The sequence below is a fragment of the Temnothorax curvispinosus genome, unplaced genomic scaffold, assembly GCF_003070985.1.
Source record: "Temnothorax curvispinosus isolate PA1 unplaced genomic scaffold, ASM307098v1 QBEX01006881.1, whole genome shotgun sequence".
Lineage (NCBI taxonomy): Eukaryota > Metazoa > Arthropoda > Insecta > Hymenoptera > Formicidae > Temnothorax > Temnothorax curvispinosus.
In genome coordinates, this window is record NW_020216661.1 from 69,070 (window position 1) to 81,675 (window position 12,606).

The 12,606-nt window shown below is 43.0% G+C and overlaps 1 protein-coding gene and 1 long non-coding RNA gene across 6 annotated transcripts; one reads left to right on the top strand and one right to left on the bottom strand.

The window, feature by feature from the left end:
• Positions 1 to 234: 234 nt before the first annotated feature.
• LOC112456488 (synaptic vesicle glycoprotein 2B-like) lies at positions 235 to 12,569 on the bottom strand. 5 transcript variants are annotated; one of them, XM_025019077.1, is made up of 12 exons: positions 11,652 to 12,569; positions 6,909 to 7,194; positions 5,681 to 5,828; positions 5,438 to 5,618; positions 4,989 to 5,310; positions 4,748 to 4,906; positions 4,583 to 4,671; positions 4,330 to 4,494; positions 4,130 to 4,249; positions 3,831 to 4,051; positions 3,589 to 3,751; positions 235 to 3,505 (listed from the first exon to the last, which is right to left on the bottom strand). In XM_025019077.1, exons 2-12 carry the CDS (start codon positions 7,176 to 7,178, stop codon positions 3,325 to 3,327), a joined length of 2,019 nt encoding a protein of 672 aa, XP_024874845.1. In that variant the 5' UTR covers positions 7,179 to 7,194; positions 11,652 to 12,569; the 3' UTR covers positions 235 to 3,324. The 5 variants fall into 5 exon arrangements, with proteins under 5 accessions (XP_024874845.1, XP_024874843.1, XP_024874846.1 ...); XM_025019075.1 differs by lacking the exon at positions 11,652 to 12,569 and adding an exon at positions 10,959 to 11,045; XM_025019078.1 differs by lacking the exon at positions 11,652 to 12,569 and adding an exon at positions 8,834 to 8,888.
• Positions 9,158 to 12,481, top strand: LOC112456489. Its single transcript, XR_003040969.1, has 2 exons — positions 9,158 to 9,938; positions 11,027 to 12,481. It is a non-coding gene; the product is annotated as an uncharacterized LOC112456489 (long non-coding RNA).
• Positions 12,570 to 12,606: the final 37 nt, after the last annotated feature.

The following is a 12,606-nucleotide window of genomic DNA, read 5'->3' on the forward strand; positions in this document are numbered from 1 at the left end:
CTTCGAATGACAAAAATTCGAGAGGAAAAAAAGAGTGCAAAATTGATTCTCCTATTCTATTCGTATGCGAATATTGATAATATATTAATAATGATAATATATTAATAATTATAATATATTGATAATGATAATATATCGATGAAGTGTTCTTTCTGATATTTGTCCAACATAATTCTTCGACAAGACCGATAATATACAATAAATATTGCTGTGTAGCTTCATGCTTGTCAAAAATTATTCTATAAATATTTTAATTAATTTCGATAGATATAAGAATTTCACAACAGTTTTTAAAAGACATTATTTCTCACTTACTTGTATATACCTTAGAATCTCTCTCGCGTAAAAATCTCGCCTCGAAGTGTCGCTTCTATCCCCCTGTATCGTAAGGATTAAAAACTATGCGCGATCAGTCGAATGTGTGACCAAACGTAAACTCTAAAGTAGAAATGATATATTGTACAATGTCGGCTATGTAAAAGATCTTAACTAATTAAATCCTTTTAATTTTAACAATGAGAAGCAGTCTCTCTGTGACACAGTGATTACCAACTGATCGTTAATTCCAGTCTGAATAGCGTGATATGTATACAATATTCTCGGTGATGACAATAAATAATTACATTTAATATTAGTCGCGAGTAATTATATTTAGTATTAGTAAAATGCACGTTTGACCAGATTGTACGAGTATTGCATCTCCTCTTTATCACTTAATCAGTTGATAATCTCGTTGTGTAAAACAAAAATGTACATACGCTATATATCGGCTAAACCTAACTCGCTAAAGAAACGTAAGATAGGAAAATAGTGCCTCGGCAGATCCTCCAACTCGATCAGTCTACTTTACTCGAGAATCATCTCACACACGAGACCTTTATTTAATTTTTTTTTTTTTTTTTTTTTTTCCTACGTGTGTTCTAGTCAATAGTCCGACTAAGGCCTACAAATCTAGATCTTGCTTGCTCAAAAAATGTGATATGTCAAGTAAAATGTATAGTATATTATACATATATATCTACGGGTGCGGTGATAGACTTGAATGTTGTAGCAGAATCAATTACGTGGAGCTGTATGTGTGCCGGCATCGGTATTGACACTCAACATTATTATACTTTGGCTAATTTCCAATGTGAAAAGAAGCTAACAAGAACGTCGCATGGTCCCGACGATGAGTTTTGTAGGCATGCTTAAATTTCGTGGTCCAATGGAAATCTCTTGCTCATATTGTAATCCTCGTGACTCGATATCACAAAAATTGATGCAGTCGCAATTGCGGCACCGATACAACTCGCTCCACGTCCAAGTTTACGACGAATTGCGATTTCCCTAAGCACAAACGAACGATTTTCGTCAGAATTTTCATTGAAGAAGACGAAATCATCCTTAGGACAATCACTGGAATGTGTAATGACGTTTATGTGTTGCCCGTGTGTTGGTCATCGCAATGATCTCTTTCTATTTCTCCAACGAGACGTTCGTAAACCTCGTCCCTCGGATATTAATCTCTTGTGTACATATATATCGATCGTCAACAGTCTGATATGAAAAAAACTCACTAACCGTGATAGGACGTAAACATTTATCCTATTAAATCTGCCGACATCCTCCTCATCTTGATGAACTCCTCGGAGATTCCACGACGTGTACGTGTGTATTTTCTGGTAGGCGAGACGTTATCGCCAATCTTTCTTAAATCCTTTTATTGCCTAGAAATAAGTTTCCTCTCTTTTTCAAGAGAAACTCTTCTTCACATTCTTTCCAGCTTGCTAGTGTCATCCATTGTCTGTCGTCAGCGACGATAAAACTTTAGCAAAGTTTCTCCGAGTGAATTACACAGATATTACATTTTGTATATATTATTATATATATTTACGTTAAGACGTGTGATCCTGATTCTTGTAGAAAATAACGTTCTACGTTTTAATATACATATCACTAGAGAGTCAGACACACACATTCATATATATATATTATATATATTTTATATAATTGATCGTATCATAAGCTTGAAAACGATTAACGTTGAAGATGATAATCTCTTGGGCTTTTGCGCTATGAAGCTGATCTCCATCTTTTTTCTCGTTCAAAAGTCTTCGTCTAGGATATGAGATTTCATACGGCAGCGTTTACATTACGTGAATCATGTCCCTGTTTCTCTTTCTTTCCCATTTATCGAATTAGCGGCATTCTAGCGTCTAGTTAGTATTTCTAATGCATGCTAATAAATCGGTAAAAAGCGGAAGTACTGAATTTACGATTGCTTCATTACTTTTCCTTCATAGAAATGTTTCTTACGCATGAGTGAAGTGATCATTTCTCTTCTCGCACAGAAACATATAAAATGATTTATTGTATCATCATAATCGGTCTGTATCTGTAGATATCATGTAAAGTCTTGCGTGATTAAATCTGAGCGAATATAGGTACCTTCCGCAAATCCTTCACTATATCGGAATATATCCAAGTTCCACATCATGCATGGATATTATTCAATCTATAAATCGAAAGTAAGAACAGCTATGTATTCTATAAGCGTTACGATAATATTAATAATTGAGATATCAAACTGCTTTGCCGATATATCTTAGAATATATATATATATATTATTACGGATGGCTGTGCCTCCTCTATTAAAATTGACACTTTTCATGGCATAAGCCTTATTAAAATAGTTGCACATATGCGTGTGTCCTTTGCTCAATATACTTGCATAACGGTTTATATATAGTCAAAAATAAAATAGCAGAGTGATTATTAGTTAGTTTCAGAGTGATTATTTTGCGCACGAAAACATCCGTGTGTGTCAGCCGATCTTGAAATCTCTTCTCTTTCCATTTTATTCCTATCGAATATTAGCACCGTTCGCATGTGGCGATACTCGATGAGGTTCCATAAGCAATAAGAGGATACAAGAGTGCTTTGATCCAACTTCAAGTTATTCTGCGTTAGCAAGCAGAACAAAAGTCGCCGTGAGTCGTTCTGTGCGCTTCAAATATGCAAGTGCCTCCAAAGACAACAGCGCTTCATTATTACTTAGGATATGTCCCTTTGTACAGTCTCATTCTAAAAAATTTTCTTCTTTTGATCAATAAATTATTGACATGTCTTGAACATCGGTTTTTTTTTTGTTTTTTTTTCCGAATAAATCCTAAGAATAAAGAATAGCATGCCTCCACCATGTCTCTGACGCATTCGAGATTATTCTTTCCAGAATTCACTCATCAGATGACAAAGTACTGTATAAGATTGTTTCGTATGCAACAACGAATTTTTAGCTTTAGATATGCGTTGTTGATATTCTTTTCTACCGATGGAAAAGTTTACAAGAAGACAGTGTGAGTATGAGGCAATTTAAAAGTTATAACGCTAGCGATCAATAGTGCCAGCGCAGTCAATAGTGCGGGCGCGATTAAAGGCATACCCACTAATGTCTGATATGTCGTGGTTCCTATCAGACCTGATATTCTTATGGCTGCTGCTATGAGTCCAAAACCGGTACATCTATAGACATTAACAAAATGCTTTCATTCAAAATAACTTGGATTTTCGTTTCTGTAATATCCTGAAGATTTTTACTTCTTTACCTTAAGTGTGTGGGGAAGCTCTCGACTGTCACCAAAGTTAACGATGTCCACCCAATGGCGAAAAGGGCTGTGAAGCCACCTTCAAAACCAAGAATTGCCGAACTGTTTTGGCGAAATAATATCAGACATAACGCAGCAACGGAAGAGAGGAAAAGCGAGAGACCTAATGGTAAAAGAAAAAGCGTTAGTTAAAGTTATACTTGAAATCTGCTTGCTACCTGCAACGAAATTTATTAACTAACCAATTAGTTTTGGCCGCTGGAGAACGGTAAGTGCCAATCCTGTCAGCGCGGCAGCAGGCACGAAAGCCAATTGAGCAACGAGGTGAGCATGCAACGCTTCTTCGATATAAATGTTATAATCGAGATCGAGAGTCGGGCAAGACCCGCTTAAACTCAGCTCCGTGTTATTCTCCAATTTACATCTGGTGAAAACTTGTGCAGATAAATCTGTGTCAATAAATCTGTAACAAAGTATGTACACGTCCAATTATATTAATGAATATAAAAAATTTTAGTATTGTTTAAACGACGTTACTTACTTGGAATGTACAATAACACTGTCTCTAAAGTAGGTTTTGCTAGACTTAATGCTACTGAACTCCACCGATTGGAAGGTACAATTGTCAAAATCGACATGGCTGAATACCATTTTAGTAAATCTGTAAACATAAAAAAATTATATTTATAGGAAAATACTTGATCGTTTTTCACTGGTTTATCTCAACTGGTCTGTCTGTACCTGCAGTTCAAAAATGTCGAGTCTTTGTACTGACGATTTTCCCAAGAACCAGTAAACGTTGTACCATTGTATGTTTCATCAACAATGAGTTTAGTATGACTTTCATATTCCCTCGCTCGCAAAAGTTTCAGATATTCGGGACACCATACCATAAGACCATAAAGACTAAATATAATAAAAATAAGCCAAGTTCACGACATTCGTATAATTAGTAGTTAAACAGTACGTACCTAGAAACTAACGCGAAACTTACCTGAATGAAGCAGCGGTCCAGATAATTAACAGTACCAAAGTCACACGTAAATGAGGCGTTACAAATAATTCCAGGAAAGAATTCCAGAACTGCAAATAAAGAATAATTTATTAACTCTTACAGTTAAGATATCTTCACGTGGTGATATCTTCCTGGAATATTTACCATTTCGATCGAATATATTATGTCCGCCAAAACACTAGTATGATTGCTAGGAGATGGCGGCGCCAAGCCGCGAGGTCTTTTAGTCGGAAGTTCAAGTTCAGAGAGCTGATATTGAGCACCTGTTGCACCTTTTCGGGCGTTATTTTTCTTATATATCCTCTAAGACATTAACGTATGGAAAACGTTGGATATTAGATACTGAGAATTTAATTTTATCATCGTTTATGTTACACACGTTTACCTGATAGACCATCATTGCCTCCACATCTCGACCGGCCTCTATAAGATACCTTGGGCTTTCCGGTAGAAAGATAAGTCCGATAGTGGAGCACAACGCCGGCAGACAACATAACAACAAGAAACGATGCCAAGCGCTGAAGTGTTCCTTATTCTCCAGGACAACCATTTCTCCCGTCGTGGGTACCACTGCCCAAGCCAAGAGCGCTGCGTAAACACCACCAAGTGCACACGCTACCACGAGTATACCTGTCCAGCGACCTCTGCTTAAACGTGGGCAGCATTCGGCGAGATATACGAATGCCAGTGGTAGAGCTCCTCCTACTCTGTAATACAAAAAATTAAATCTTAATAAATAACAACGATATTTTATATAACTGCTTTAGTTCCTGCTTCAACAAATGCTAAATTACATGTGTATTTAAATCGACAATGGGGGATAAAAAAAATTACCCGAGAGCTGAGCAAAACCTAGCTGTCATAAAAGTGCCATAAGTGGGCATGAATGTCGCAACACCGCTGAACAGAGCGTGCACGGACATGGCTGAGAGCAGGGACCTGCGTCGTCCTAGTCTATCGCCAAGACCACCCCAGAATAATCCACCCAGGGCGAGGCCGACAAGAGTAATGTTTCCTAAAAGGAAAAAATCATGTCGTTTAACATCCCAAAACACATTTACACAGAAGCAAACTCACCGAGCCATCCCTTCTCGCTGTCCTTGATGCAAAGCTCAACCTCTGCGCTCGGCAGTATATAAGGTACAACAAAAATTTCGACGGTATCGGCTGCCAGACTCAAGCCCGTGCAGAAAGCAGCGAATATTTGGAAATACCCAACGCCAGCCTGCAACATTACATCCCACTCGTTGATGCCGAATATTTTTACACAAGTCTTATTATATGTAACAATATAAAATTAACGTTCATCAAACGTGCATTAGTAGAAAACATAGAATTAGCGCAAACACTGAACAGAGCACCCCTTTCACTACCTTGATGAGTACGAATAAACGATAAATATATCATAATACGAGCGATCTTAATAAAACATCGTTTAAGGCGTGCATTAATTTTTTTTCTCGCAGGCTCGCAGCCCGGGGTGTAACCTCCGACCTCCGACCTCCGACCTCCGACGCGTAACGTCAACAAGTAAAAGAACATTTACTGGGAAATCCTTCAAGTAGCCTGGTACTTGGCGCGGTACGTATTTCGCCTTGACGATCGACTCGTCCAGGACTTGGTCCATTTTTGCAGGGAGAAAAAGGCTCCGGCCCGCGAGGACGGATCATTCACTTCGGGCAAACGACGACACGACGACGACGCCAGACGCCATTTCGCCCAGGTTATGTTTTCGTTCCGCCCAGGCCCAGGCCCAGCATCGGACATTGGAGCAACAGCAATGAGCAGAGCACAGCACATCCCGCACGATCGACCACGGTGACGCGTGACGCTCGAGCAGCATGATCGATACTTGGACACGCGTCTCGATCGCGATTCAGCGGTCGATATCTATCACGTTCAAAATGACTCATGGCCGCTGTCCGCTGTCGCGAATGCAGAGATAATGATGCGTCACGTATGTCAGGAAAATACGCGGAATACGCCGTGATTGCGACGAGAGGAGGCAAATGATGAGGTAGGCACGTCAGTCGATAATCTTGTCGATCTTGCCCTTTATGAGTTTCAAAGACGTCATTAGCGCGACATTGATAATAAAACGTGCTCTTTCCCATTTCTAAATAGATCCTAATCTCATTTCTTGTCGGATAGGATTGCCGGATTGCGATTTAAAAAGAAAAATAGAGAGGAAAAAAAAAAAAAAAAACAACAACATGGTCTTCGCTCGATGGTCCCTCGAATCTCGAAGCCTCGAACTCGAATTCGAGAAGTGACATATCCGGCGGCGCCGGCCGTGGGGAGTTACCTGCTTGATGGCGTCCTCGTGAAACTGCGCCAGGAGGGTCGCGTCCGCGGTGGAGTCGATGAGGTCGTGCTCCGCGGAGTCGGCCGAGGCCGAGTTGACGCCGGCCGTAGAAACGTTCGCCGGCTGCGTCGTCATCTCCTCGGTGTAGAGACCGGACCTAGTGTTCGCGGCGCGCTCTCCGGCGCCCGTTTTCGTCGCGCTGCCGCCGGAGGGTGCGAGGCCGCCCCCGCTGCCAACGAGCCACTGGCTTTCCTCCTCCGATGAGGGCATCACTGCCAGAAATCATCTGAAAGACGGATTAATGGATAATGAGACTGAATGAGACAACGCGACCAACGATCAACGATCGACTGGGAGCTGGACGAACGAATGCCTTTGTTAATCCCATCCTCTGACTGACTGTATCCTACCGGTACTGTATCCACCTTCCGTATCTCGTGGGACAAATGGCTATTGCGATTCTGCTGTATATAATGTGTTATTCTATCTCGGTTCTATATAGGTACTCTCGCGGCGAACTGAACTTGACGTCGATCGCGTAATGTCTACAATGATGGCAGAAAGATAGGTTGCCTCCCGGTATGTTGCGCCCTGTATTAATGTAGATAAGATAAAATGCGAGCTGAGAGATAAAGGTGGGAACATTGAGTCAATATTGACGTACGAAAGACACAAAGCCGGAAGTGGAGCGGAGAGCGAAATGAGAAGCGGCAAGCAGTTTGCGGGAATAAGGCTACGTTTTCCTCGATAGAGGCACAGAGAGCCCGTTCTATATACGGCGCGCGTCATCACGACTTTCGCGGCTGCTTTTTATGGTTTTATTTGCTTTCGCGACGCTTCGTTTGACTGACGCTATCGCTATATCGATATAACATTAAACGTACGGCACTTTGCGTCGCGACGGACCGTAAAGAACGTAAAGATCCTCGGGGAAATATATTTAATACGTATGTTACACGTGCTGCATCTTGTTGGACCTGCGTTAAAAATCTTTATAATACCGTACGTAGATATGTCTTAATAATGCTTGCATTGTGCCAACGCACACGTGCTTGGAAAGGCATGCGTCACGGCTCTGTCTATAAGCGCGGTTCACTGACCAAGGTTCATTGTGCACGATATTCGTCATAGTGACAAGTGAAATATTCAACATTCAACATTCCCGACTTTCGTTCGTCCCCGCGGTCGCGGGCCGACGATAAAATGAGCATTTGCATATTTAAGGCTGTGGAAGAGAAACTCACGTTACATTTACATATCGCGCGGCAGTACGCGGAGCTCTACACGAGTTGAGGCACGCTGAAAGATTACGCTGTATCGCTATATAAAAAGATTTTACGTCGTCTTGTAAACAATTTTATGCACGGTAATTTCTTTTTACAGATACGTTGTACAAACGTGTTCTTGGCAATCGGCAATCTGGCAATCCTTCGACTCGCGCATTCCACGCCGGATCTACAGCCTTATCGTTGACCTTACTCAGCCGTCACAAAGTAACCGGAGCAGCTTTCGCGTGCATTTACTTTCGTGGCTACAATACGTCAGCGTTTGTGAGTCCGCATTGAAAATTTGAAACACGCATTGACGCGGAGGTCGTGCGTCCTACTCAAGGCTGACAACGTCCCGGACGTGATGCAAGACCTGATGCCGGCAACGCGCGTAGGTTCTCTCTTTCGCGTGTCCTTATATATATATATATATATATATATATATATATATATATATACTACGTCATTGATCTGCATTGGCCTTCACACACATACACCCAGACGTTGATGAAACGTTTGATATTACGGGATTAGAGATTTATCGTGAAACGTGCAAGATATGTAGAAATAGATAGAGGATTCGCGAATTTGCAAGAAATAACATATAGAGCTTCTCTAACGTTAGAGAAAATCTAATATAATAAGAGGCAAACGTACGGTAAAAAATAATGCATGTTGCAGGTAGTTCTTCTTCATTAATGCTTTGCTGGCCGCAGGACAACGAATGCTCGCCCTTATCTCGAGAAAAGGTGCGGTATTACGTCAACGGTTCCCGTATGCTCAAGAACAAAAAGAAAGTTGCTCTACTACGACAAAGAAAGTTGCAAAAAAAGGCAACTTAAACGTGTACTCCTGCTCCGTCCCTACGGCGACAACGTTGCGGTCCTTTTGAACACGCATTCGCACATGTTAACGTTGCGGGGTATTCGATTTCCGGGGATTTTCGCGGTACTACGTAGCTATAATTAGGTATGTACATTTTGCAAAACGCGTCGGCGCTTTGTTGCGGCCGCGACCGCATACATGTACGATTTATCGATCCGAAACCGCGTACACGGTTTCGTAGCGCGCGCGTAGACCCGTATACATTTTCCGAACACGGAGATACACAAACAAAGATACAAGCGCGCGAACACAGGCGTCCTCGTGTATGCACGTGCACGCGTCAACCTCGCGACCGCCACGGTCGCCGACAGTCACGGCCGCCGGCCGCGCGCGGCGGGGTGACTCCCGTGACTCGCGTTTTCGCAGTTCTCTATTTTCTCGCCGTTAGTTATTTTTGAAACGCGACCGTACGGGGCGTACAGCAGCGGCCAGCGGCCAGCGGCCGTCATCGGCAGACATTAGCGTTTTGTCTTTACTCGTCTTTACACACAAGAGAGAGCACCTCTCGCCTCAGGAAAAATATATTTTACTCGGAAATTTATTATACATATTATACTTTTACCACACAGACTGAGAGGGAGAGAAATACGTCGGAAGCGTTTCGGAGTCGATTTTTCCTCGGCCGGCGTTTATAGAGAAGTTTAGATCCTGAACGAAGTTTACAAGTAAATGACAAAACTTAATGTCTATGTTATTAACTCCGACAGGGAGAACGTTTGTTTGAGCCACCTACTTGCTAAGTCCACTCAATGTTGCGACGTGAGCAAGTCTTGACGAATGATGGATGACATCCTACGACGCATGAGATTTTCGCTGAGAAGAGCGTGGCTCCGAGTCGCATGCCAGAAATTTGTCTCGGGCGTATGATATTATACATGTGAGCGCAATATTTTATTATTTCGCGCGTTACACGAATACAACTTTCGACGAAGATGTTCGCCTTGGCATATCAGGGATCCAAGTAACGATTTCACGTTCGAGTATATGTCGAACTCAAAGAAATGACATTACGTTATACTTGGAACAAACTGATTTATCTTTGATATCAACGAGGCGGGGAAAAATACTCGATAGTTAATTAATATACGCCGACGAGATGCCGCGGTCTCGCGTATCTACCAGCGACGCAGCTCGTCCGGGTCCGGACTTGTACGCGTGCGTGCTCATTATCACTGTATTCGGCCGTTATACGCTGTCGACACATATACGCTGCACGTGGGGCCAACGCGATATGCATAGATAAGTGCGATCGACGAACACGAGTCAAATGACGTCGCGTCGCGTAGCGCGGAGGGAAGCGCGATATACGCGATTTATAAAGCTTATTCTTGGATACGCGTATCGTGCGAAACCGGTCGTCTCGAGAGGATACACCTGCATGTATCTATTTTAATTACTAATAACTCGTTTCTCTCAACTATAATTAACGATGCTCACAAACAGGAAACGAGATCGGAATAAAAGGGAAAATCTAGCTGTTAACTCTCACAGACTCTCAGGCCTTCAAACGACAAAGGACAAAGTAGCGCGCAGTTGCGATATTGGTGTGATGCGATGTCAGCGAGAGTCTTCATTAAATAGAGATAATATATTTCATTAAAGATATTTCATCAATGAAATAGCGAGATAACTTTTCAAATGTATTTATAACAATGCGTACTTTCTTACCCCGTTAATCAAACTCTTGTTGAGGTCGGCCTATCTTTATTATTTGGACTTTGCAAATAGAGGAGAAAAAAAATGTGGAGAGATATAGAAAGCGCGCGGTTGAGAAAGACTTGAGAGAAATAGACGCATATGTGCATGTCGTCGTCGCTTTGTCGGGCGCGAATTAATATCATTAGAGCCGCGGCGCTTATCACGGGCGTTCTTATCGCGTCGCGCATAAATCACCCACCTGGTTGATAGGGAGTCGCCGTGAAATACTGCACCTTCCCAATGATAACGTCGCTTCTCTGCTTGCAGATTTCACCGGGATGGAGTAAATCGGGCGCGCGCCAGTTCTCGTCGATTAACTTTCGTGGATCGTCGGGCTGGCGGGGATCGAGAGCATCGCCGTCGATGGAACGACGAGGATTGAGGATTATCGACACGTGGAGTCCGACTCGGAGGATGAGATAATAGGAGAACTACCTACTGTTTAATTCAGCGGCGTGCGGCGTGCGACGTGGCGCACCTCTTCGCCCACACTTGGCCGTGCTTCGCCGTCGATCGTCGATCGTCTGTCACACAGGCGTCACAGCCACAGCGCGACACAGAGTCGTCAGTCGTCCGCACTCGCGTCCTTACAACACGTCAGCATATGTCGGCGGCAGCGCAAGTGCGAACGCAATCGAACACGCGAATAATTTTTACGTAACGATACCAGCGGCGACGGGTGATGATACTGATGATCCGCGTCCGACCGCACGACTTCGACGTCCCGTCGGGATTTTATTTCAGTACATTATATATTATGGATTTACATAATGGATAATGTAGACGTTCAGGGATAGGTATTAAAGGAATATCGTGAATACCTCGTGGAGAGCGATCGTATCTTTGTCTCTCGTTAGAAGTGGTATCTCTCTTCGTTTCGATGCCGACCTACCTCAATGAACGACCGCCACGATCTTTAATTCCATGTTAAAACTTCTGCGAGCTGCGAGCATCACCCTCACATTGGGACGCGTATCTCCTTGTTATAATTATGTGTATAGATATAGATGTGTATAACGGAATCTTCCTCGCGACTTAACGTTCCTCTTTGTCAGAGGATGCGGCGCACACCAGGACCACCAACGTCGAGCTCGCGTCCTGTCGCGTTTCGCGCGCCGTGTCCTTTCGTTGGGGCCGTTGGGGGTCGGGGGATCGATTCTCGGCGGAGCGGGAGGCGGCGCCGCACGGAACGCGGTGATCGGTTCCGACGCGCCTTTCCGAATGAAAAAGATCCGCGATACGTTTGTTATCGGAAGCGCGGGGTTTATCTCGCGCGATCCCTATCCCCTCGCCGCGATAGCGCGCCGCGGGCATGGCGGCCGTACCAGTCGCTCCCGGCGGCAGCCCGTGAAAAACGAACGACCCGGTAACATTTTCGCAGTACGAGGGAAACAACACTGCCGTCGACCGTCGACACGCCGCCTGCGCCGCGTATCGATTTGCGTCGCGACGCCCGACGCACGGCCCGACACGAGTCGTCGGTAGCGCCTTCTCCCCGATCAGAGTTCCCCCTGCGAATCATTAGCTCGATATACGTACTAGCGAGATGGTCCCTAAACTCGTAGAGGCCTCCTGAATGACTCTGAGCAAAGTACTCTGTAAATATATATAATATTTCATACACCGTTGAAAATGTCAAAAACCAATACTCTCGAAATTTTTATTTGATGAGGAAAAATGTTTTATATATGTCTGTTGAGAACAAGTAAATGATGTTTTGTATTTCTTGTTTTAATATATTTGGAGTATATTGGAACATTGCCTATATATGTCTATGCATATAGTTCTGCATATATAAATATGGAATTATTGTGCAGTAATATCTATAATATACATATATATATATA

Coding starts and splice junctions, on each gene's coding strand:
- LOC112456488 (XM_025019077.1), bottom strand. CDS start 7,178: ATGCCCTCATCGGAGGAGGAAAGCCAGTGGCTCGTTGGCAGCGGGGGC. Junction 5,619..5,680: donor CAGCGAGAAGGGATGGCTCG/GTGAGTTTGCTT, acceptor TTTTCCTTTTAG/GAAACATTACTCTTGTCGGC. Junction 5,311..5,437: donor AGGTTTTGCTCAGCTCTCGG/GTAATTTTTTTT, acceptor TTTGTATTACAG/AGTAGGAGGAGCTCTACCAC.